The sequence below is a fragment of the Gallinula chloropus genome, assembly GCF_964237585.1.
Source record: "Gallinula chloropus genome assembly, chromosome: Z".
NCBI lineage: Eukaryota > Metazoa > Chordata > Aves > Gruiformes > Rallidae > Gallinula > Gallinula chloropus.
Window position 1 is genome coordinate 8,544,265 of NC_140089.1, and position 25,795 is coordinate 8,570,059.

Below are 25,795 nucleotides of genomic sequence, written 5' to 3' on the forward strand. Positions count from 1 at the left end.
AAGTAATGTGTGCTACAAGCAAAGAGAGGACAAACATTACCTACCATTTCATAGAACTACAGTAAAAGGATGCAAATGGGGACAATTCACAGTTTACACATAATTACCAAGGTCCCATTTTTTGATGCAACAGCTGATGGAAATTGGCTAATTGGAAACTGGGTGCAGGAAACTGCTAACAAACTTGTATATCAGAGGCCTATAAATCTATTCAACTACTCTGTCAGGAACAGCCAATCCAGGTTTATTTCCTCATATTTTCTTTAGAAGCAAAAGGTCTAAGTTATTTTTCCCATTGTGAGCGATCTGACAGAACCTTTGCTGTCACACATATTATTAAAACCTATTACCCCAATCATTTTAGCTTTTCTTGTTTGTTTGTTCTTCTAAGGCAAGACATGAAACAAACATACTTTTTTAAGTTGGATAAGAGTACATGCAGTATAATTTAAAAGGAGGTTCATTTTTATTTATCTAAGAAATATGCTGGATTCCACTGACATGAAGTGCTTTTATTAAGAAAGTATCTTTGTTTCTTATCTTTTGTTTGACTTTTTTCCCTCCAGGTGAACAACTTTCCCATCATCATTCTGACATTCTTTTTCATGTAAATGTCTGATGAGGAAACCTGTCAGACAGTCTTAGAAAATTCAGACACAATGCATTTATTGTATCCTTATAGGCTTACCAGCAAAATATTTACAAAAATATTAACAAGACACATCATAAAGGGTTTTATTGTGTTTTCAAAAATGGTATCTTGTTTTATAAACTGCATAGTCTTTGTTTACTGCAGCTTAGTAATGTACAATGACTGACATAAACATCAATTCCTATAACATATTCATAGTAGACAAAATTATTTTCATTGAGAAATGCTTATAAAGATTTGTCTTTTTTGGCATGACTAGATACTCAGCTCTGTAATACCATCACTAAGGAACAAAATAAGGTGTTCTAAGCCTAAGTTAAACAGTTCTAGTTACACAGAAAGTTAAACATCTTTTATTTCAAGGCAATGATGAGACAAGAATTCCTCTCTGTGAGGAGAGGAAGGAGCAAGCATGGTCTTGTTAGAATGTCTTGACACATCAGGCTATCATCAGCCCCTCTTGAGTTTAGTGGGTATCTCAAAAACGAGATAGGAGTTCCTCAAGGTATGACAGTGAGTGGTCTTGTTGCTTTACTGGGAAGCATTTTTCCCTGCTGGGAAGGCATTTTTGCGAACTGAACTTAAAACACAATCTGTCTTATAACTAGTAAAGCACTTAGTAATCCTTCAAAATTAAATACTCTAGAGAAAAAACAAATCCTGTGAATTCTATCATACATAATCCCCTAACAATTTCACATGTTGTTAGTAAACATACTTAATTGTTAGAAATGCATTTACCTCAGTATATTTGCAGTAGCTTTCCTTTCTTGTGGTAGAAGGTCAGGGTCTCTCAAAACTTCTTCCAGCAAATTTAACACATTCATTTTCAGCTCATTGTTCAGCTCAAAATCCTACAACGGAAAACAAATTCACTTCTGTTTGTTTTAAAAATGTTGATCAAGTAACTGAAAGGACATACTTCTGTGAGTTTTTTGGTTTAGGTTGGGGTTTTTTTACTGTTAGGTTTGAAAACTATTTTAGAAAACTTGGAAAGCTGTTGTAGTGAACAGGCTACAGAATTGGGAGCCTGAAGGGCTGCAATTTATCCTCTCTTCTGACCTTTATCTTCTGGGTGGAAATAAGCAAATCACTTAATATTTCTAAAGTATAAGCTTTATCTCACCGGTACCCACAAAATGCCTTATCCTCTCTTCTCCTGTGATGACTATAAAAGTGGTTTTCCACTTTAATTCCAATTAAAATTTCCAGTTTAATTGCAATACTGAGACCACCTAGCGAGGCTGACACTGATATATATATTTTTTTTCCTGTTTTCTCAGGGTGCTGTGTTTATCTGCCTCCCACTCTGGTGTTTGTTATCTCATACTGGTACTTTTGGAAAGGGCTGCTTTGTGTTCCGCATGGTGGAGTACTCACCCTAATAAGCTCAGTAAGTAAGACTAGCACTTTCTGGCACTGCATTTCAGAGCTTTGGAATTTTAATTATTTCTAAGGCAGACTGATATCTCACAGGAAAACCCAACAGCCATTCTGTTGATCTCTGATATCGGAGAAAATCAAGGAATAGAACAATGTACAAACTTTAAGGTGGGAACTTACAGGAATGGACTCCAAAAAAGCTGGTACTGAGCTAAAAGCTAGCGTTTCGATGAGAAAACTAAGCCCAAAACCTTCAGTCATCTACTGCATCATAGATCTTCCTTGATAACCCACAGTTGCTTGCAAGCAAGACCGTGTTTGTGGCAAGCCCCTGCCTGTTTCCATGGGAACGGAAGCCACAAATTTATTGAAACTAAGAAATGTTAATTTTCCCAAAGAGTTAGCTACAACCCTTTCTGATGTGACAGGCACCTAAATTGTCAGGATTTTTGGAGATACATGCCTCTGAGGAGGACCACCCTGGTGAAGATAGAGGCCCTCACATCATGAGTTTCCCTTGAGGGGATGCAGGAACATCAGAGCACAAAGTCACAAAGGAAAGTGATGCTTAGTTTGGAAAAGGAATGAAATACTTGAGATGAGGAAGTGGATGCAGGTTCATTAAAGAAACGGGTGTCAGAGCCACACTTATGGCACTTTTTGCTTATTGAGTTTATTGCTCAAAACTTCCATGCTCAGAAATGCCCTGCTGTTGCCTGTCAGCAATGCCCTGGGCATTTCCCTCCTGTTACGTGCATCCCTTTTTACCCTTCAAAAGTCTTCTCAACTTGGCCAGAGCTAAATTATATTTTGAAGCCAACTAATACCATAGTTGTTTTTGATGTTTGTCCACACTAGAGGACAGCAGGAACTTGTGCTATATTAGCATTCAATGGTTACACACACCTCAAAAATTAGCAGAAAAATAAGAGTTCTGGGTACTGCATTGTGATTGTTTTATAAAATGTTTTCTTTGGCCACTGTCCAGAATGCCTTCTTTAGGAACTGTTTTGCAAAAGAAGACAGATTATTTACTTATTTAGGGTATGAACATGGACTAATCAGTGAAAGCATGGGGAATTTAAGTAAGCTACATGAAAGCACTGTTTGCTCCAGTGATTTTTAAAAGAAAATAATTTGATACATGAAACTATCCAAACATAGCAGAAGCAGCCTTGAATCTGCACAGGCTTAAGCAAATAACATAATTAATAATATTTCTCTCTCTCCTATAGTTTGATGGCGGCCACTGTATAAAAGAATCTGGGTATCTCTGCTAGTCACACTACAAAAACACCATCACTGGACAGAGAATGTATCCAAGAGGTGACAAAGCTAGCATCTCACTTAGCACACTGGGTAAAATTCTCACCTGGCACTGTAAATGGGCAAATAACAACATGATCATCACTTTATCTCCAATTATGTTTTTCAAACCATAATTACTTGATTATTTTAATTACAGGATCATTTTTCTCAGGAAGTCTTGCTTTATTGCAAATTAATTCACCACTGAAAAAGGCTGTATTTTAAAATTTACTTTATTTGTGAATCAGAATGGGGAGGCTTCACCTATCAGACTAAGGAAAACTGAAGCACTTTTAGTTTTGCATGTTGACAAGCTAATTCTTGTAAGTAATGAGAATGAATACACTGTATGTTAACAGCAAAACATGTTTGTTGAGTCATCTCCACAGGATAGTGGTCCTAGAATCGCTGGAAAAACTCATACTGTTGGTACACCATATGAACACTTAGTTCCTAGGGTTAGGGCTAACCTCCACTTCAGTCACACTGGCTCTGGGAGAAACTTCATGGTAGAAAAATTCACTTCTCTAACCACAGAAAAACAAGAAGTCCTCAAACCTTTATCAGCATAGCCAGCCCAAACTATCCTGGATGTTAGGAACTGATTAGGGATTAGAGGATGGATGGGTTTCTGTGACACTTCTGTCGCAGCTGCTGTCACACCTCCACACCAGCCTGACCACAGCTAGATGTCACTTCATAGCTCAGCTCTCCCCAAGCACAGATCTGTCTGTCCATGCAATTTTTACAGCTGTTGCTTTACTGCCCCAAATCTCTTTTTTTTTTTTTCCCCTTTGGTGCCTGGAGGCATTGCAGCAGCTGTAGGTGTGCCAGCTGCTTCTTACAATGTGAGGAGGAAAAAAGGAAAAGAAAGTGGGATTGAGAAGAAAACTAGAGAGTTAACCTATGTCTTTAAAACCTGTTTTTCCATTGAAATTCATGATCTAGGGGGTTCTGAGATGCCAGCGTGATAAGCAATATATTAAAGATCTAGGGAAATCACTGCACTTAAACATGTTCATGTACTTAACTATATAATTTGAGTCTTGTTGACACTTTTATCTATTGCATCACCTGTTAACACCTTTCACTATTTCTTCCCACTGTTAGAAGAACTGGCTAGAAGACCCTGCCACCATCCCCAGCAGTGAGGGTTGGCAAACCTGAGTAAACACACTACTCTGGTCTAGATTTAAACAGCTGCACATTTTAGACTACACCAATGTTCAGAGAGACTTCTAGCTGAAATTTACAGATCACAGAAGGAATACAGCCAGACAAGAATTGATTTTCCATCAGGCAGATTCAACCTTAGGGTGGTCTAATCCTTCATGAGGGGGCACATACCTCTAATGTATTTTAGAGTCCATAGTAGCCTCAAGTTTTGTGGGTCTTATTCAGATCTCCATTTGACAGAGAAATTAACTAAGTTTTCCAAACAAAATTTAAACTTTCAATTAAGTAATGGGAAAAAGATATTTCTTCCCTGTTGATTTAATATTTATACTGCAAAACCACTTATGAAATGTGCAGATATAGAAAAAATGACAGTTGATGAGTTAAGTAGGAGGTCTGCCCTGCAGTCACCTAGGATAAGAATAGGATGTATGAAGTTCCCAACCAATCAAAAGCATCATGCACCAAGCTCAGCACCACTTAACGAAGTTTGCAGCAGTAGAAGACTGCAGCAACAGAGAGAAGTGTATTAATTTTGCTGTCACCCATCTGCACTATGAAAGCAAAAGCCTCTTTTGTAACTACAGAGCACCAAAGTCAGCATGACTACATTTTAAGTAGACTCATAGCCAGCCTGTTCACCTCTGTCAGGCACAGGACTAGACAGCAACGTTCTCTTTATAAAGTCCAAGGACATTCCCTTGCCAGGAGGAGCCAGGAAAGCTGTGCTGCCATATGAGAAGTGCTTCAGAAGCAACTTACTCTGGCTGAATGCAAAAAAAATAAATAAAGGGGAAAAAAAGAAAAAAAAAAGGAAAAAGGAAAAAGGAAAAAGGAAAAAGGAAAAAGAAAAAAGGAAAAAGGGAAAGGGAAAGGGAAAGGGAAAGGGAAAGGGAAAGGGAAAGGGAAAGGGAAAGGGAAAGGGAAAGGGAAAGGGAAAGGGAAAGGGAAAGGGAAAGGGAAAGGAAAAGGAAAAGGAAAAGGAAAAGGAAAAGGAAAAGGAAAAGGAAAAGGGAGGATGACGGATTTTGAATGACTGGCCAGAAGCAGAAGAAAAACCTAATTTATATTTGAGTATATCAGGGATAAGGACTACAGAGAAGAATGGAGGGAGGGGAAAAAGGAGGAGGGGAAGAGCACGGATGGAATTGTGTACAGAGAAACCACAAAGAAATTCTAGAGGGAACCCTTTCACAGAGTTGCATCATCCAACTTCAACATAACTGTACGCTCTTCATGTAAAAATAATCTCACCTAAGTTCGGCTCTGAAACTGCAGCCAACTTTTCAACTCTTCAGGCACCTGCTTACAAGGCAAAAAAGCCAACTGGCAGGCTGGCTTCGGCGCCCTGTGATTGCCATGTGAAGGGGAGGAGGAGGAGTATGAGTTGTCAGGATAAATGTAGCACTGCTCCCTCGTGACAGTCTCTGCTGAATGCATCTGGACTAATTTTATTAGTTTCTCTCTCCTTTCAATTCTAATTTTCTGTTACATAGTATTATGCTCGGAGAAGACCCGAGAATGGAAAGTTCTCCAGATGCTCTGGCTAGCATTGGTGGAACGTGCCAGTCACCCAAATATCACACCCCAAGCTGCAAGGGCTTGTCACGGATCAGGGGGACAGCTCTAGCCAGCTGACCCAGAGTGCCTTCCAGGTTGGAAGCCATTTTTCAAGCAGGGAAGGAAGGGAGCTGTTTGCTTTCCAATTCAGGCTCCCAGCCTTGGCAAGCACAGCCCACAGTATTTCCACAGATGGTCCCAGATGTAATGATATTATCACTACAAGAAAGAAGACTCGTTGCACTGAAATTTTTTCCTAGACACTTCTCTCCATGTTGTGAATAACTACACAGTGAGAATTTTTCAATCCATGAACCACAAACAGGAGAAACTGAAGAGGGATTACATGGGAACAGGGAGAAGAAGAAAAGATGGGGAAAGAGTAAGTGGTGACATTTCTAAAACACAAGGTGAAGTAACAAGTGAGGTACCATGCAAGAAATAAGAGCAAAGATAGAGATTGGTGGGACTTCCGTGTAATAGCTGGAGGTAAGAAAATTTTAAGAGGCATTTGGAACAGAAAGTGCTCTGGGGGAGAGGAATGAAGAGTCAAATTAGTGAAGGGAGAAGAAATATCTAATGCAGAATTAAAAATGCCAGATGTGAAAGGGAGTGAAATCTGCCTTTAAAGCTAGAGTCAGGGGTTTGGATGTCTCTATGGGTAGCCACACAGAGTGGAGATACTGCGTGTAGACTCATTGTCCTTTGCCCCCAACTGCAGCAGCAAACTGAAAATAGCAGATGGGCACAGACACTGAGAAAGACTACCATTGCTACCGGCTATAACTGATTACTTCAAAGTGATGGGGTATGACACAATCCTGCTGGGAGCCTAGTACTGGAGACATCCTGGAAGGGAAAGGGATTTACTGAAAGACTGTTTTCAAGGAACTTGGAGTATTTTTAAATAGATGGGGTTTGCCCTATGATTTTAATGTATCTGCTCTCATGCCAAAGCATTAAAAGATAATTATTTATAATCTTGTGCACAAGATTATATAATTCTGTACACAGCAGATCAAACTTTATCAGTTAACTGAATTTAGTCCAGTGTTGCAGTCCTCTATTATGACAATATTTGATTTTCCAGCAGAAAAGAACACTTCAGCTGTTAAATGCAACTGTGCTGAGGGACATGTTTATAAATTAAGCTTCAATGAAGAATTTACGTACATGGAAGGTAGAGTTCAAAGGTATTGTAACTGGCGATCAGGAAAATTCATCCCCAAACTTGACTTAAGTCTGGCTTACTTCAAGAACCAAGCAAAGGGCAAGAGCTTTGTCTTCCAGTTAGTTTCAAGTGCAAAGAGACCGTCATCAATTGAGGAAGAGTGTCATTCCTGATTCACAGTATCAGTGTTATAGACTGTCACTCCTGATGGAATATAATCAGGTTAAAAGTACAAGGTACGTTAACAGAATGACTGAGTAATTCTCAGCACGTACAATACAAACCTCTCCTTACCCAAGCACTGTGTAACCCTGTAGTACAAAGAAACCTTGAAACAAGAATCTAGCCATTATGTGTTGTCAGATTAAACCACTCAGGACAGATAAGAAATGTGACATCCCTGCCTCTAAGTCCTGGGATGTAGTATGTTCAAGAGCTTTGCAGAAAGATCTCAGTGAAGAAGGACCTGTCAGGCTCTAGCAGAAGTGGGTGCAGAGTACCACTAATTAGTTTGACTGACTGCAAGCTTGGCTACCGTTCTGGGGGTGACTCACGTTCCCTGAAGGGTCATGGTATAGCAAACCCTTACGCTTCTGCGACGTTTGGGCTGAGCACAGCAACAATTAAGTGCATTACTATTCAATGCATAATGGCACTCTACAAAGGGCATAGCTGTATGCAAACTGGATTTCTTCACCAAGTGACCAACGTCAAGCTGGAAGGCTCACTTGGGGTTCCCTTGCTCTGCCGCACTCTGGGGCAACCGCTCTGTTTCTGTGGTTCACAGTTATACCAGAAAGAACCCCAGAAATGTCTTTGCTGTTTCAAGGGAGAGGCCAGGGATCCCAGGGGTTTATTTGAAATGTAGTTAAAAACAGTGCATCTTGCTACCACACAGTAAGCACGGCCTAAGTGTGATTTGTTCACATTTCTGCAATAAAACTGCTATAAATTTGCCAGGCGTCATATTTATTACTTTTATGCCTTAAACATGGTCCAAGTGGGAGTCATATAAAGGAATATTTGTCTTATTTTTTATTCCAATGTACAAAATGGAATTGGCCAATTCATGTGCACTAAAACTATTTTAACTAACCGAAATCATCTTTGCCTGGACAGCTATCTGTGTACTAGTGTCTTCCATAATCCCTAAGCACTATCAATAACTACATATTTCTGTTGAAAACCCAACACAACTTCATCAGTACGAGCAAGAAAATGACTTGCAGTAGATTATTTCACAGCTGGAGCAAAGCATGAGCACGATATCATGCCCTATATACTCAAAATTAAAGCCTTTGATCCTCTCCCCAGATCTTGTGGTAACTTCATAACTCACTGACACTGTCTGGAAGCCATCTCGTTTGTGAGGGAGCTAAGATTTGCCAATTCATTCCAGCTGAGATCTGCAAAGAAGCCAACGGGAACAAGCACCCGTCTGTCATTCAAAACTGGGAAGTCTGGAGAAGCCAGCCTCTCTTTCTTCATTAGCAGATGCAAAAGTTTTCCCCTTGGACAAGCTCCATTTCAATCTGCTTGTCACAGAAGCAGGAAAACCTTGATTTTGTAACATTAAGTGTTTAGATAAAAGACATGAAAGTATTGCTAAACAAAGAAAATGAGGCTGTGAGATCTCACTAAGTTAATGAAAATCATACAGAGACTTTCTCCTTTGGCCTCCTTTTCCCTTCCTATTTTTCCATCCCTACAGAAGTCAGTGGGAGTTTTATCCTCACAAGCCCTTTCCGTTCCCATCAACGCTCTTGTCTTCGCAATGACTGTCTGCCTCATCATTTGTGTTTTTATTGTTTACAACGGGAGAATCCTATGCTGTTCCTCTCAATTACTTTTAAAAAAAATGAAATGTAAACATGAACATTCTGCTGCTATTTTGAGCAAAAAGAAAACTTTGTTGGGTTGTAGGTGGCTGAATGAAAAAGGCAAAGATGATTAGGGGAAAAAAGAGGAAGGATATGTAATGAAAAGAACAAAAATGTAAATAAAAAAACCCTGGAAAACCTAAACAAGATATCTCTCATGCTGTGCTGGTTTTGGCTGATGAGCAATAGAGGTTTGATTCCTCTTGCTCAGTGTGGTAAAAACAAAAAGCGCATGTCACATTTTGTGAAGATGTTTTTTCCAAATTTTTATCTATGCCTTGGGAGCTCGTACCGACATTAATTAGTTCCTTCTGTCCTCCTGAAAAGGCTGCAGATCTGGCATCATCACTATATATTTACTTGGAATTTAAGTAAGGCTCCTACAGTATACGACCCAAGTTTTAAAAATAATGAGTCCTTCTTCTAAGCATTGTTTAGTATGATTTAAAGATAACAAAACCGCTTCATGAAAGCACATCCTCACAGAACAGATCAAATCGTTAATTTTAATGGATTCTGTTTTCTGGCCACAAGTTTACATATTAAATACTGTCCACACTCAGATAAATTCTAAAAAGCACATGCTTTAAACAAAAAACAACCCTGAAAATTCCACAATTGCGATTTTGACAAAATTGCAGGATACTGTAGGAAGCCAATTCATTCCACAGCCCAGCAGAAGAAATACCCTCCAAAACCCTGGCCAAAACCCTGGCTAGAATGAAAGTGAAGCAGCCCAACACTGTGAACCATTTGTTTGGCTAATTCCTCTATCCCTCAGTTCACGCCCTAACCCTGACCCGTGTTATTATACACTTGAGAGCAGCACGCTGAGGCAAGCCAAAGGGAGCCAGAGGGAGGGATGGAGGGCAGGGAATAACTGAGTGGGATGATATACGTATGAGCACTTTTAACAGATGGTTGCATGTTACTCTCTTTACATTGCACACATTTCTGGACACATTCCTAAGCGACTGTGCAGCACCTCATGTGCTCTGGGCGCTACAACACTGTAAATCAGTGCAATCATTTAGGCAGACAACTTTTGTAGAGAATTGCCTGTCACTGGTGGATCAGAAACCACCAGAAGAGAGTTACTCATATGCTGCAACACCTAACACGTCTGTAGTAACATCCCACACCCTAAAAATAGAACTAAAGTTTGCCCATTTAATATCTTTGCTTCTCTGTTGTAGTTTTGCGTGGCTGGGTTCTGGTGCAGGAGGGGAGCTGCAGGGGTGGTTTCTGCAAGAAGCAGCCAGAAGCTCTCTGCAGGCCCCACACAGCAAACAGCAGCCGGCTCAAGGCCAGAGTCATTGCTGACCAAGGCCAAGCCCATCAGTGATGGTCACAGAGTCTCTGGGAATCACATTTGGGAGGAAAAACCCACAAGCAGCTGCTTTTTGCCCCCAGAGAAGGGAGTGAGAAGATGTAAGAAACTGTGCAGGCACCAAGGCCAGGGAGGGGGCGGGAGGAGGCCCCCATGGTGCCAGAGAGAAAGATGCCCCTGCAGCCCATGGTGGAGCAGCTGTCCCCCACAGCCTGTGGAAAAGGCTAAGACCCCACCTGCAGCCTGAGGAGAGGCCCCATGCTGGAGCAGGTGGAGACACATTGGAGCAAGCACCTGCCAGCACTTGCAGCTCATGGAGAGAGAGAGACAGAGACACAGAGATGAGTGAGAGATTCACGCCAGAGCAGGTTTGCTGGGGCAGGAGGTGTTGTGACTCCACGGAGAAACAGGCTGGAGCAGTCTGGTCTTGAGAGACTGAGAGATATTCTATGATTCTATGACTACATTTCCTCCACTGTCCAGCTGAAAAGGGGAGTGACAGAGTGACTTTGGTGGGCATCTGGCCTCCAAATCACCACATTCTCTTTGCAGCTAGTAATAGCAAAATTGCATTGTGGAAAAAAAAAAAAAATGATGTCTGCTGTGGGTCACCTTTTACAGCGGTGCAAGGTAGCAATGGCTGCAAGGATCTCAACAGCCTACCAGCTGGTGGGAGGAATTTCTCCCACAGAGAACAGCAATTGCCTACTTGGTGCTGGGAGTTTTTGCAGCAAAAGTCAAGTCAAAGCCAAGTGGATAGAAAACAGTATCAGCAAAGAATACTGAATTGGACACTTATTTTTGCAAATATCAACTTATTTTGATAACTTTTTTCTTCTGTTTTAAATAGAATGAAACCTGCCCTTGGCAGCTGCTGAAGGTGAAGGATGTCTGAAATGCACTAAGTGGCCAGAGAATGATGCAAATACCTTAAAATGTAATAAAGTTTTTGGCAGGTCTGTTGCTCTCATAGAATTTTTCATGCTTACATTGTTTTGTCATTTTGGAAATCTAATAAGAATTTCTTTACTAGATATTGGTGGCAAAGGGTTCTCTGGCTTGCAGTTTGTATTACTGTAAAATGAGGCTTTGAGCTACTGCTCTCCCAGGACTATACATCTTCACTGCCAACATTTCATGCTATTTGGCCAGACAGTAAATCTTAACTTGCCTTCCTTAAAACAGTCCTGCCCCATATTTTTTTGGCAGAAACTAGTCAGTCATGCCTGAAAGGACATTTCTGTCGTTTCTCCCTAGTCTCACAAGTAAACCACACAAAATGCTGATTAGATGCTCTGTTGCTGTACCATTTATTACTTTTTATGCCAAAAGCCCTCACATTTTAAAATACTTGCTACTCTGGACTACTGGATTAAGAGAGCTAGAGAATTAAAATCTGACATAGGGGAAGAAAATCCTAAAAAGACAGTAAAGAGGAGGGAGTCCAGGTAATACCTTCCACTTCGCAAAATGCATTGTGTTGAATTTTTACTGATTACCTTCCTCATCTTAATATTTTTAAAGGAATACTAGTTGTAAACATAATGCAAATGTATGTGCAAAAGTAGATTTTTGATGAATTGCTACAATGAAAGAGCTTGGACTCTTCCCAGTTACTTTGTGTTTATGATACTTTACTACCATAAAGTGGAACAGAATAAGAGATTTCTGCTGTTCCATGCAATGAGTTTTATTTAACAGGTAGCCAAAAAGAACTTGGTTTACACAGGGTTTTTTCCAGCTACTCAAACTGTTTAGTCATTCCCATTACCAAGAGAGGTTTTACTAATTTCTTCTACCCTGTTCAGCTTTTCAAACTCAACCAATTTTCCCACTTAGGCATTTCTTACTGACTTCATTCTCTATCAAATTTAACCTCTATGAAAATTAGACCCATTATGTAAAAAGGGAAATGAGTTTGACACAGGACATGTTGACATTGCTGCAGTTAACTATGCATTAAACCCTTTTTGGGTAAGTGTTCTTGATTATTAGCATGTAGTGATAAAGCATTCTATAATTGCTGTTAGCACCATCTATCCAAGGCATACAAAAATCTTTAATTTACTTCCAAAGTCCTCTCATGCTTCCCTTCCCTCTTTCTTTCCTTTCTCCCTTCTTTCTCTTCATCCCTCTTTCCCTTCTCCTCCTCCTCTCCCTTGCTTCTTTCAGTAATTTTCCTGGTAGGCTTCTACATCCATGCCACAATCTTCCAGCATTTGTCTCACCCAGCAGCTAAAAGGACATGGCTATCTATGAAATTCCACTAGCTGCTCAGATTTATTTTTCTTCTCCCTCTGTCAACACAGTTTTATGATCACCAGTCAGACCCACAGTCCAGTCATCCAACACAGAGGACTTTCCATATAGGCTTCAGAAGAAACAGGTATCTGTATGTGAGTACACGATTTTTAATCCATTTGGTCCAAGTAACTGAACTGAGCTGCCTGTAGCATGAACACCTACAGTCTGAAAGGTAACGCCTACCTGATCACTCTGTATTTCAAAGCAAATTGCAACAGTAGAGCACTTACCCAACGTTACCAGGAATAGTGTTGTAACTGGATATTTTCAGGAGAGCTTTGCAAGGCTAGGTGAAAGCTTCTTCACCTGTTTAACAGTACATTTTTATAAGCTGTTTTTCCATATGATCTCTACAGCACTGACTTTTACACCTGTTTGACCTCTACCAGACTCTCCAGCAGAACTGCCTAAGAATATTTTGTAGGGAGAACACAAATGTATTGGCAGATGGAGAGAAAAGTGCAACAGGAGAATACCTGAGAATGCTTGGAGACCCAGTGGCGCAAGACGTTTAGGACGCGATTGGTGGCTGCTCTGCGTATTATGAACTCCTTGTCACACATGCGTTCGGAGTTGTTAAATCCTGTGTAGAAAAAAACACACACACACTGGAGTTAATGGAGGTATCAGACATTAAATATACAGTAACTTTGGTAACTTCTGAAAACTCAAAGGACATTTATGTGTCTTAAAAGGAAAGACACCTACATAGACTGTCAAACACAACCGTTTAGACTGCTGAATTGCTGCAAGATCAGAAGAATACAACCTTGCCTATCACAACTAATACAGACACTTGGGTCAGCATTCAGTTTGTGGAAGATCAAGAATATCTGCCTGTGTCATTAACATCAGGGGCTCCCTTGGTGCAGGTGAGAAAATAACACTAAAGTCCAGGACCAGATCAAAAATGTATAGGAACAGTAATCAAGAGGACTACAGAGGAAATTTAGTATGACTTAGAAAAGGGAAAGTGATTAATTTCAGAAGTGGTAAACAAATAGGGGAGGACAGTAGTTTAAACACAGACAAGTTTTACATGAGATTTTCCAACTGCAGCATTTCCCTACACACCTTGCACTCGATTATTTTTTTTAGTCAGCAATATATTCTTATAAATGGTTTTAAAACAAACAAGAAAGTTTCTTCACACTACTACTTCTTCCCTTTCTCATTCTGCTGTAGCTGTATCATCAATACAATCTGCATGATAAAATAATTATATTATTTTATAATAATTATGACAATAAACAATTAGAATTAATAAAAAATGGTAACTCTGAAGATACATGTGAGAAAATGATATTTTTCTAAGGTTTTCTTAGACTTAATATTACACTGTGCTGTTTTCCATTTCATTCAGTGCAGAGTCCAGGGAACAACTGTAAATGCTTTCCACATGACCAGAACTTTGCTATATTTTTGGCATAGAAGTGGTTCTAAAGCCCCTGTATTATTATAAATAGGAAAGGCAGATTAAACCTCTGTTTATTCCGTGAGAAACCCACTGAAGGTATTCTTAGAGGCTAGTACGAGTTTTGCTGTAATTTTACTAAAGACAATCCAAAAAACCCAAACTGCTGCTCTAGAATTCTTTAAACATAAGCAGGAAATGTTTAACTTACATCTTTTACTGCAGTTTGGACCCCCAAGCCCCAAATACATTTTCTATCTTGTGTTTCATGGAAGTTTTTTAAACTATGCCATATTACACTACAGTTGACATCTAAGATTCAATATTAAAGGAACTTTCATATTAAAACATCTTCAGGAGTTTCATTGCCCATAAACAGTAAACAAAATCTCTCAGGCTCTACTCAGTAAAAGGTAACCTAGGCAACATTTTGTGAGTTCGTTTTCTATGCCTTTCACAGTTAACCTCTTGCAGAAGCAATTAGGCATACACATTATAAACTGTTCAATTAGCCACTTAATTGCAGCAATGAAAGTCACAATGAAAATTATATATTAAAGCAGTGGAGTCTTTATCAAAGCAACATTAAGGAAAGGAAGTTTTAGTAAGCTGGAAGGAAAACAGAAAGAAGCCTACAGAGACAGTTTTCAGTTAGCTGCAAAAGGAATAAAAAGAGCAAGAAAGGAAAAAGGAAAAACCTCCAGAGATTACTTCAGCAAACTTCTGTGGTCCTCAGAATTTCATAAATTTTAAAGCAGCAATTGGCTTGCTGTGGGGAACATGCAACATGTCCAGTTTTGTTTAGCAGGAAAAGAACTTACCTGAACATAGATGGATATGTTAATTTAACAGTAAGAGGGTGATTCCCTCTATATCTACAGGTACTAGATTTCAAATAAATTACTAAATCAACTTCTCCCCCCCAAAATAAACCCCTGTATATATATCAACTCCATTTTGACCTTGTTTTTAAATACCAAAGTCTGAAAGCTGGGATCTGTTTCCTTCTTTCTTCACACAACATTTATGATTTTATTTATAGAAACAAGAAAGAATTCAGAGGTTGTCAAGCAACACTTACTAACCAAGACAAATCTGTAGATTAATTTTGAAGATGATCATGTTTATGACATTTTCTTCTGGAAATGGAATGGAGCAGAATACTCGCTACTCTCTGTATACTGGCCTAGTGTCGTTCCATTTGGACAAAGTTTTTCTTCAAGAATTGTTCTGTGTAACAGTAGATGTCAGATAGGCTCCATATTCATCAGCTTTGACAGCAGCTCAGCAGAGTTAGACCTTAAGCCAGAGCCAGGTATGCTTGGGAATTATCCAAGGCGTCCTTGGACTTCTCTGAGGCAACTGAGGCTGCAACAGGACAAAGCTACTGGGACTTGCAGTGTTCAGAAAAGCCTCTGCCAGCAATTCCTTTTCTATAACTTACCACACTATTTCCTATCGAAGGGAGATAGTATAGGTGTGGAAGGAACATTAAGCAGTTCAGGACAAAGAGTTCTGTTATGCTCCCACATCAAAATGAGGTGACAATGTTCTGGGTAATGCTAGGGACTTGCACTAGAAAAGGAGTGAGGATGAAGAACTGCCCCCCATCAAGGTGGAGGCTGGCAAGTCATCACTGACTGGTGCAGTGAGATCTGAGGAAGTGACGCATATAACCTTCTTTAGGTCTACCACAAGAAGACATTGCTAAGTGAGAACCTGTTGAAAGGTGTTTAGCACACTGCTGGCTCAGCGTTACCATCCCCAAATTATTTCTAACTGAAGCAGGAGCCAGGACTGACAGCATGTGGTAGAGATGGTTACCATCCACATCATTAAAATTCCTATCAGGCACAGATTAATTAGATTAGCCTCAAAATTAAAAGTTATTTAATAACTGCTATTATTCACTAGGTAAGCCTAAGTGGATTTTTATACATGACGTTTTCATCAAAACTGTAGAAAATAGCCACTTTTTTTGGACCTATATGTCATATTACATAAGTGTAAAGTTATACTTAGATAGATACCAGCAAATCTATTCAAAACTAATGTGACAGCTCCCTCCCAGCCAGTATAGCTATAGCTAAAAAAACTCCACCATTCAAAGTGCTGGATTGTATCATTCCTGATAATAAGAAAATGGTGTCATATTATTAATCTACGAAAAAAAAATTAGTAAATATTGACAATGAAAGCGGAAGAAACCTCGGTAACTCTTGCACTCACTGATTATAACTTTTCATTAACCAAAATGTGAAAACATACAAGAAAAAAGGTTCTCAAGAATGTGCAAATTGGACAGAAGAGTGATACTACTTTCAGGATCTTAGAAAACTCAGAAAAAAACAGAAGAATGTCAGCTTCAAAGAAGTAATGCCAGTAACCATTGTTACTTTGTGGTTTTAACTTGATAGAAAAGGTCTAAACAAAACACTACAAAAACCCAATAAAAATTTATTTCTGTAGCTGCAGAAGCAGAAACATGCAAATTTATGTCCAGCTAGCATTGGTTTTGCTCCTCCTAACTTTCAAAGCTGGACTTTGGAAGAAAGTGCAAATGGGAAACAACCACACTAAGATGTGATGAAGCCACTACAGAACCTATCTAAGCAGGCACCAGTGAACTTTGACGGGTGTTGTCTGCACATTTTGCAGTGCAAATTCCTTCTAATACATCAGCTTCAGTGCAGCTTTGTACTTCCTCCTCTTTCTACCCACCTAATCCTCTCCTAATATAACTCCAAACAAAACTGAGACACCATGACAACTTCAGATATACCACAGGCGTAGCCTATTTGTTTATGCATATTTCAAAGAGCCCAATACACAACCTTCTCTGGTTCTGCATGTTCATATCACGACTTACTGGTAACCCAGGTGTCTGCTGCTGTCTACGCTGCAGCAGGTAACCCAGCCCTGTCTGCTTTTGTAACCGGTGACAGTGGTGATAGTTTAGCAGGAACTCCAAACTACCTTGCTTGCTGCAAAATACAAGGGGACTGCCAGAACCTTGCTGGGCCACTCATCACCTGCTCTGTCTGTCCATACACAGGTGTGGAACTGGACTTGCACTCAGTGACTAGGCAGAGTATTCAATATGAACTTTTGTTGTCATCTAACTCTGGCTGGCAGCTAAAAGAAAGGGCAGTGACCCACAGCCGAGAACTGGGAGCCAAGGCTTCATTAAGGTGAGGTGTTGATCTGCAATGAACAAGGCTTTCATCACACCCCTAAGGCATATCTCAGAGATCATCCTACCAAACAGTTTCCACTTAACCTTTTAGCACTGAGGCATCCACTCTATTATTCCCCATGTATTTTTCCTACCTACTTTGGTGCTAGGAATAGTTTTTAACTCTGATTATACAGTCCCTAGCTTAGTATCATTCCTGCCCAGGACTTGGACACAAGATTTACTCTTAACCATGTAGGCTATATAAATGTAGGTGGGGTAAAAGATTAACAAAATAGCCTGACCTGATTAGGTGAAATTCCATCTAGCTTGGTATACAGAAACAAATGCTTCAGAATTAATTTTCAAAAGGTGAAATTTTAAAGATGTCTTTGCCATAGAGTGTTATCCTTGGCATTGAGCAGTTCAGGGGCTAACTAGACACATTACACTTAAGTCAGTGGGAAAGTGATTCCTTCAAAGGTCATCTCCATATGGTTCCAGGAGAGGAGAGAGGTGAAGGGCCCCATCTAGCAGGGTGCCAACCTTTGCAATGTTTACATTAAGATTTTGAAAGTAACACCCAGACCCCATGGTGAAATAACCTGAGACACTCCATGATGAGTATCTGTTTCTCTCCTGAAGGAAGCAATCTTTCTACATGGGAAATATCAACAGCATTTCTAATCATTAATCATCTTAGTGGGCAGATGCTTCGGTCTGTGCTACTTTCAAGAAATGTTTTTCCCCAGTATCTGTTGAGATTAATAGATACTGCTTCCACAAATAGTTTCTTCACATAACAGTGATGCAGAGCTCTTACCACAGGCTGTCAAACACAACGCTAACCTGGCAGCACTGCTAGTTTCAGTGAATTACTACTTTCAATATAATTTAATCACTCCGTTCATGTACTTGTCTTCAGTTTATGTTATGCAAAATCTGGTTTCACCTTCAGATTTTTTTTGTATGTGCATTATAATCAAAACTTGTATTTCTATAGCTTCCACTATCACCAAAGACTTAAGAAAAGGTGTTGAACAACATAAATCCAAAGAAAAACAGATTAAATTATGACAATACCCTGTACAAAGATCGTTCTTATGTGGAAAGCTAAAGCACTTCTCAGTGGTTTCTATCCCATTCATAGAGCAAAAAACCACAGGCAATCAATGCCTGCAAGAAGGATGTGTCAGTGTTCTCACCTGTGGGACTGCTGCACTCAGGACCAGATCCAAGGATGTCACCACGTGTCCATGTGAGACAGAGAACAGACCCTCTCCTCAAAACCTACTTAGAAGTCCCTACAGCAAGATACTGTCCTGCTTTTTCTTGTTCTACTGAACAAACCTGACTATCAGAAATCTACATTATTTCCTTTCTAAAACCCACTCCACTCAAAAGAAACATTTGTATTACGTTAAATTCTGCACTGTGTATGTTAAATGATGCACATTTACTTTTCTATTTATTTTGTCAAAAACTCTAGTTATAATAACTGTATTCACTGCCTTTTGTTTTTCTTCATTAATACAGCAGCACACACTTCCTGACCACAGTAATTAATTTGTGAAAAGTTTTAATGACACATCTATTTTTAAATGTTTATCTATTTAAAAGGGAAAAAAAAATCATGTACTCAGGATTTAGGGGTAACTTGTTTGAAGTTAAAACTTAAACAAGTTTCTGGTGTCTTTCTTAGCAAAAAACTTCATTTCAGAAGATTTTATATGTTGGTTTCACTGAAATACTCTGGAATAATGCACTGAAGCTGCACCAGCACGTACCATCTGAGACAACTGTATTCCAGTCTGTAAAGAGGTCACATCAAGCCCTACAGAGTCCCAGGGAGATGGAATAGGAATTCATGGTTGACAAGACAGCTGGTAAAAAATCAAAAGAAGTGTCAAATGTAGTTCTCTGTCTTGTGTGTACTTTTCTTCTGATAAATACACTCAGGAGTGCTACAACAGTTTCACGATTCAGCCCTGTTCATATCCTGAAAGCTCAGACTTGGCAAACATCAGTGTTACTTTCTGACCTGGATCAAGAATAAATATGAACCCCAGGCTTGGAGCGGAGCAGTTTTCATCCACAGCTTGAAACTGAAAAATCCTGTCCAGTATATGCAGCACAAAAAAAAAAAAATAATTATAAAACGTTTTCCTTGACATATGTGAAAGGTTTGGGTGACTGTTTAGAGATACCCATCTTTACTGGTCACACATTCTCAAGCAAGCAGTTGGGTATTATGCATTTTCAAAGAAATGTGTCAGAGAGCAAGCAGCCTAATACTGATAAGAAATCTAAACCACCAGTGATCCTGCCCTCCTTTTCATTTATTTAATTATGATATCTGGTTGTCATACACTACCCAGCTGAAGAATGGCAGAGCTGGAAAAGATGACCATATTATAAAAGAAGCATAAAGGTGATGAATTCCTACTCAGTGCATACATAACAGCATATTTGATCAATGATACAGCTCTGTTTTCTTTTTTTTCCTTTTAGCAATTATCAAATATGTGCATTCATATTTATAATGGAGCAGTCATATGAGCAATCTGAGGCTTGAACATAGGAGCTATGATGGCTAGCCAAGATCCTTGGGGTACTTCAGTGTAAGAGACAGACATATTTGGTCATTCACTTATGCCAGATTTTGTTTCACAAAGGGTTAGAAACTCACACAGCATGAGGAGAAGTGACTATTAAAAAGCAGAAGAAATCAAGTGTCCAATACATTTCAGGCTTTTAATTTCACTTTCACTGGTCCTTGGGAGACATGAAAAAATTTTATTCCAAGAAACATGCCACTGAAAATCCCTGTTGTAACCACCCACGTCAGAAATAATTCCAAGTATGTATTTGATTCTTCTGCCTAAAGCCTCTGCCACAAATACAATCTAACTATCAAATCAAGTCAAAGGATTATAGTCTTAGAAAGGTAAATCCCATGGATTCACATGCACCAGCTGATGTACAATACTGTAACACAGATCGAGCTATTGTGACTGTTTCACTTCTGCGAAATATTTAAGGGAAAGGCTAGTAAACTACTTTTAAATGACTCTTGCTTTAGAAAGGTTTTTTTTCTATTCAGAGAAATGTAAAGAACACAACACTGAGATAAAGCATTTATGTCATGATTATGCTGTAAATGTGAACTAAAGCCATAAGTCTAAAAATATATCAATACAGTGAAATAATTTTAGCAATGGATGTGGAAAAACCAGTAAATGTCTAAAGAACATGCTTATAATCAAGACACTGTTCTTACACCTAATAATACTATTGAGGTTGCTCTGAGAATTATAATAATCTATGAGATTGTATTGTTAAAACCCAATTACCACGAAAAATGAAAATATTCCATAAAACTCCATGAAACGTTCAAATCCAAAATTTTTTCCTTCAAAAATCTTTAAAAAACTCTCAGGATTACTGCAGTAGATATAACTGGCACACACCCTGGGGTTTTTGTTGCTTTTTGTTTCAATGGAGATATTATCTCAGGAGACCAATCAGAGTCTTTTAGAATTGCTAAACACTTGAAAACATACTTGCAGTTACAAGTTACACTACTTGTCACTTAAAAATCCATAACTCATCTTAGAAGGAAAAACTACCAAAAAGTCTGCCTTTCTCTCTCTCTTTTTTTTTTTAACTAAAATTCAGCAGCAATACAAGACTGCATGTTTGTTTTTCACATATTGTGGTAAAAACATGGGCTCTGAGAAAATAGCGCTGTTCATTTCTGTATTGAAGAGATTTAAAAACAAGATGTGCATGCATTAGCATTTTTGTATGTTGTTGTAACACAGGGAATGAGTGTCTAGTCTACTGCACTTTGTAGGCTGCATTTTCCACAACTGCCTTAGTGACTCCATTACTGCTGGACAACACCCTATTCTTTTCTTCTTTCAGGAACAACAAGGAGAGGCAGCAAGGAGCTAATGTCCTCTGTGTACATATTTAAAATTGTATTTGTTGGCACACAAGAAATGTATGTGTGCATGCATGTGTAAAATCCTAGTCCAATATTCCTAGTGAAGTCTTAGGCAAAACCACCCAAATCTTGTGCCTTTATTTATAGATGTAACTAGAAAAGAATAGATTCTGAATTTCAAAGGCTGCTGTTGCCAATTGGGTTTACAGATTGCAGAGTATTATGATAAATGTGCAATGTGACAGCAGAATTTTTTCCTATGACTTATTTATATAAAAGAACTATCAGGAACAATTGACAAAGAAGAGAAGCCTTTCTGAACAGCCTACCTTAACAATTATATTTGTGACTGTTTTAGTTCTTCTTAGACACCTATTTTTTACTGCAATAATGTTTGAATTACCTTCTGTGAATAACGACAAGAATGGCAACACTGCAGTTGATATTTCTTTGAATCTGTACATCAGCCAACTGCGTTTCTCTGCGTTCCTGCTCTGTCTCTTAGTCTTCGTAAAAGCCATTTTTAACTCCTGATGCATTTCTTCATTTTAAGTGACCTCTAGCTCTTGATTTCTTTAATTACACATTTTCTATACTCTCAACCTGCTCTGTAAGCAGTATGAAGAGTATAGCAGATCTTTTTTGCATAATGCTCGCAGCCTTTTGAAGAACTATGCAAAGTAAGCGTTCAGACCGTTAAAATGTTCAGGGTACCCTGCCACAAAGGAAAGGTTAAAATGAAGTCTATGACAATGTACATCTAGAAACAGAAAGCTGGAAAAAATGCTTTTAGAAGTTTTTCCTTTAGTTGGTCTAAGTTTTTTACATAAGCTAAAGGAAGTAGTTTGCAAAATTATTTGGATTTTTTTATGACAATAGGGGTAGAGGTTAGATGGAAAGCAGGGGATAATTGCAAAGAGGCAAATGTATCATTTTTCAGACCATCTGTGAAAGGAGAGTTGACTATCATGCAAAACAAAACTTGGCAGGATGCATACCAGTCAAGAAAAAAATGTCTGAACAAAACGTCCATCTCATAAGCAGCTTCCAGGCCATTGATGACTGGGCCACAAATCAAGCAACTCAATAGTAGCATAAACAAATACTAATTATGCAATCAATGTGCAGGCTCAGGGGAAAAAAAAAAGAAAAGATAAAACTCACCAAAAAAATCTTGCCCAAACTTCTCTCCCCACCCAGCCAAACCATTTGGTGCACCAAACGTGAGGAAGATAATATGGAATCTAAACTCTGCCCTCATTATGAACACAGATGTTTTAGTCAAACTCCCTACTTACAACCTCAACAAAGTAGAGCTGGTTTCCTGCATGCAGTGGTCACAGCTTCATTCCAGCTTCTCTCGTCCTCACCGTAGCAGCCTGTCACAAAAGCTCAGCTAAACCATGGGAAAATACATATTCAATACATCCCATCCAATCAATCACAGCAGGACTGTGGTGACCTGTTTGGGGGGAGGGTAGGGATAGGGACTGTCCTAGTCTCCTTTCTTTGATGAAGAAGAAATGTTTCTCTCAGTGCCATTTTGCTTGCACATGTCCATAGCATCTAGTTTTCCCTATAGCTGCTGAGGACCTAGTGCAACAGGCAGCTCAGGAAATGTCAAGTGCAAATAGTTTTTTCCTGAGCAGTCAGCTTCTCTAATAAACTAAACCAAGAAGTTAATTTAAGGGATGAACACCAAAAAAAGGGAATCTCTGCAAAAATAAAAAAAAAGTCATATCTCCCTGACTCTTAATTCCCAAGAGCAGGCATCACTTGAGACAAAACTGACCTTAATTGTTACATCATTGTTTTAATTTGAAGTTACTGCTCTAAGAAAAGTGCAGCTGAGATTCAACTCAATCTGAACATGAATGTTTAGCCTCTTATCTAAAATTGCTAAGCAACAATTTTTCTAGATTCAAAGGGCTCCTAAATCAGGAACAAAAATAGAAGTCTATTCAAATGAACTAGAGAGTAGGTGAATATTCTGAGTAAAGGAGTAACATTCAGGGTTGCTGAATTAGAAGGCATAATTCCAAACAAATTAGTTTTAATCTCTATTTTCATTTCGCTACTGATTTCCCAATAAGATATCCTTTGGCAGAATAGCAAACACACATATGTCTCATAAAAGCAGTCTAGTGAATGACTGCTAAAAATGCAGTCTGGAACAGAAACCAAGTTTGCCTCTCTGCTGGGGCATAGTCATCAGCTCCTGTTGACCGTACACATCACACACATTGAGCCCCCCGGCCAGCCCCGTGGGTTGGCTGCAGTGTTAGAGCTGGCCACCTCTACTTTGGTAATGACATCTGGGCAACCCTGCAGCCACCAGGAAGGAAAACTGGTCGGTCCACGCCAGCGATTATTTGTCACACAGACTTTTCTGATGTAGAACAAAAATGAGTACTTCCCACCGGGAGTTTTTTTTAATCAAAATTGGGAACTCCAAGGAAGTTCAATGTTCAGGTCGCAGTGCTTCTCAAGCCTCCCTGAGGAATCTGCAAAAACTGCTCTGGAAATCTCATTAAAACATGTTCCCAAGGGTGAGCTGGTACTCACTAGTCAAACAAAAACAACACATAAAAACAACTTTGTTGCCCTGTGTAAAGTATCAGGAGAGGATAACACCAAGTTTTCACATTATTGGAACTTGGGATCTTAGATCTCTGCAGAAAGAGGAGACTGGGGAGGGTCACAACCCAAGGATTGACAAGCATGCCTGAGACAATTTCACTGATTTGATGATATCCTGTATCTCTGAATGGACACTAGATAGCCGCAAGTTCAATCTTGAAGTTTCATGTGGGTGAGCATGACCTGAAGAAGTACAGTTAAGAACAAGGTCTGCTTATAACTGCTTATAAACAGTCACTGTGATAGTTGGAAGTAGATGATCTTTGAGGTTCCTTCCAACCCAAAGCATTCTATGAACCCAGTTGTTCCAATTTACTCCTCTGAAGAGAAGTCCCACTGGGATAACCTGCAGACTCAAAAGTAGGAAACTCATTGCATTTTGATTATTGGCTGGGATATCACCATCGCAATTATTTTCTTTCAGGATTGGATTCATAAGGAAAAGTTCCACAAAGCTTCTTCAGTACAGGGAATGAGAAGTTATGACCCAGAAAATTACCAGCGTGCAAAATTACTGTAACTATTACTAACAGCAATGTTTATGGAATCATACTAAGCATCAGCCAGAAAAAGACACATATTTTCTCATTTTGCTTTAGACATGGGCACTGATGTACACAGACAGAAAGAAATGTATACCTTTCCAAAGGTTAGCTTGTACCTGTTGATGTAATCTGAAGCATTTAGTACAGCATAACACAGAATTGCATTACCCAGCTATCCACACAATGCAGAATCCATCCAGACAACCCCATCAGACACTACTTGCCTTTCACATAACATTCATCACAGCAAGGAATTCTCTCTCCCTGCCTGTCCTCTCATAGTGCAAACAAAGAAAGTAGTAATTTCCTTTACTAACCTCACTTAATTCTCATCTTTACCAAATTCCATACTAACTCTGCTGCCTAGTCCAGAATTCCTGTCTCAGAAAACATAATGGTGTGATGCCACATTAGTCCTCTGTTCAGAACAAATGACATACTCCCAGAACAGTAAACCTGATACCCTTGAACAAGGAGCTATATGCTCACATCAATCTGCATGCAAGACAGTGAGAAAATACCACACCTGATTAAAGCATAATGTGTGTTTCTACCTGCTTCTCCACCTCAGGGACCAATGGCATCCCACTGGGAGTGTATGCCTTCATTATTTTGCAAGGTGTATCTCCAAGTCACACTATTCAGCTTGAGTGCTGACTGCACCTGGCAACATTATGTACAGCTACAGTGCTTCCTCTTGCCACAGTCGAACTTATGACTACAGACACGTGGACACATGAACTTGAACAGAGGATCCAATCTCCCTTGCATCACTTGGCACAAGCTGTGTCATTCCATTACTCCAATCAGTGCTTGTGCCAGAACAAGCAAAACAAAAATACTGTGAGCTGGCAAGTAGTTTGAATGACTGCAGAATAGCACCACTGGTCAAAAACTAAAGTAAGCTAAACATCTCTTGATAAAAACTTTTGTTAAACTTTCTGGTGCTAATTTTGGCCTTAAAAATATAAGTAGTCAGTCTTAATCAATCTTCACTTATCAGAATAGAAAGGCTAATCTTGATCCCTATGAAACATGAATTATTACATTTAGCTAATTTTCATCCACCTAATACTGTGACAGTAGTCAAGCAGGAATATAGCGTGTTAGGCTGAGATCTCACAGGACTTATCTGGCTCAACTTTGGTGCTTATGCAACTGTCAAGAGATAATGTAATTCTGGAAACCACAGCTGTAATTTACAGAAGTCTGTTCATTTTTGTTACTACTGTTACAGTTAGGGCATGTTACTGCAGAGATGAGGACTTCCCTTATTCATTTCAGTGGCTCATGAAGTTGACACTTTCA

The 25,795-nt window shown here is 39.2% G+C and overlaps 1 protein-coding gene across 1 annotated transcript in view; it reads right to left on the reverse strand.

Moving 5' to 3' along the window:
* Window positions 1–25,795, reverse strand: part of RASGRF2 (Ras protein specific guanine nucleotide releasing factor 2) — a gene marked incomplete at both ends in the record, with an annotated part of 125,822 nt that overhangs the window by 13,798 nt on the left and 86,229 nt on the right. Inside the window, 2 exons of the mRNA XM_084278903.1 lie at window positions 1,394–1,506; window positions 13,241–13,347. Of these exons, the coding sequence (XP_084135029.1) occupies window positions 1,394–1,506; window positions 13,241–13,347 (220 nt within the window). The remainder of the gene's footprint in view (window positions 1–1,393; window positions 1,507–13,240; window positions 13,348–25,795) is intronic.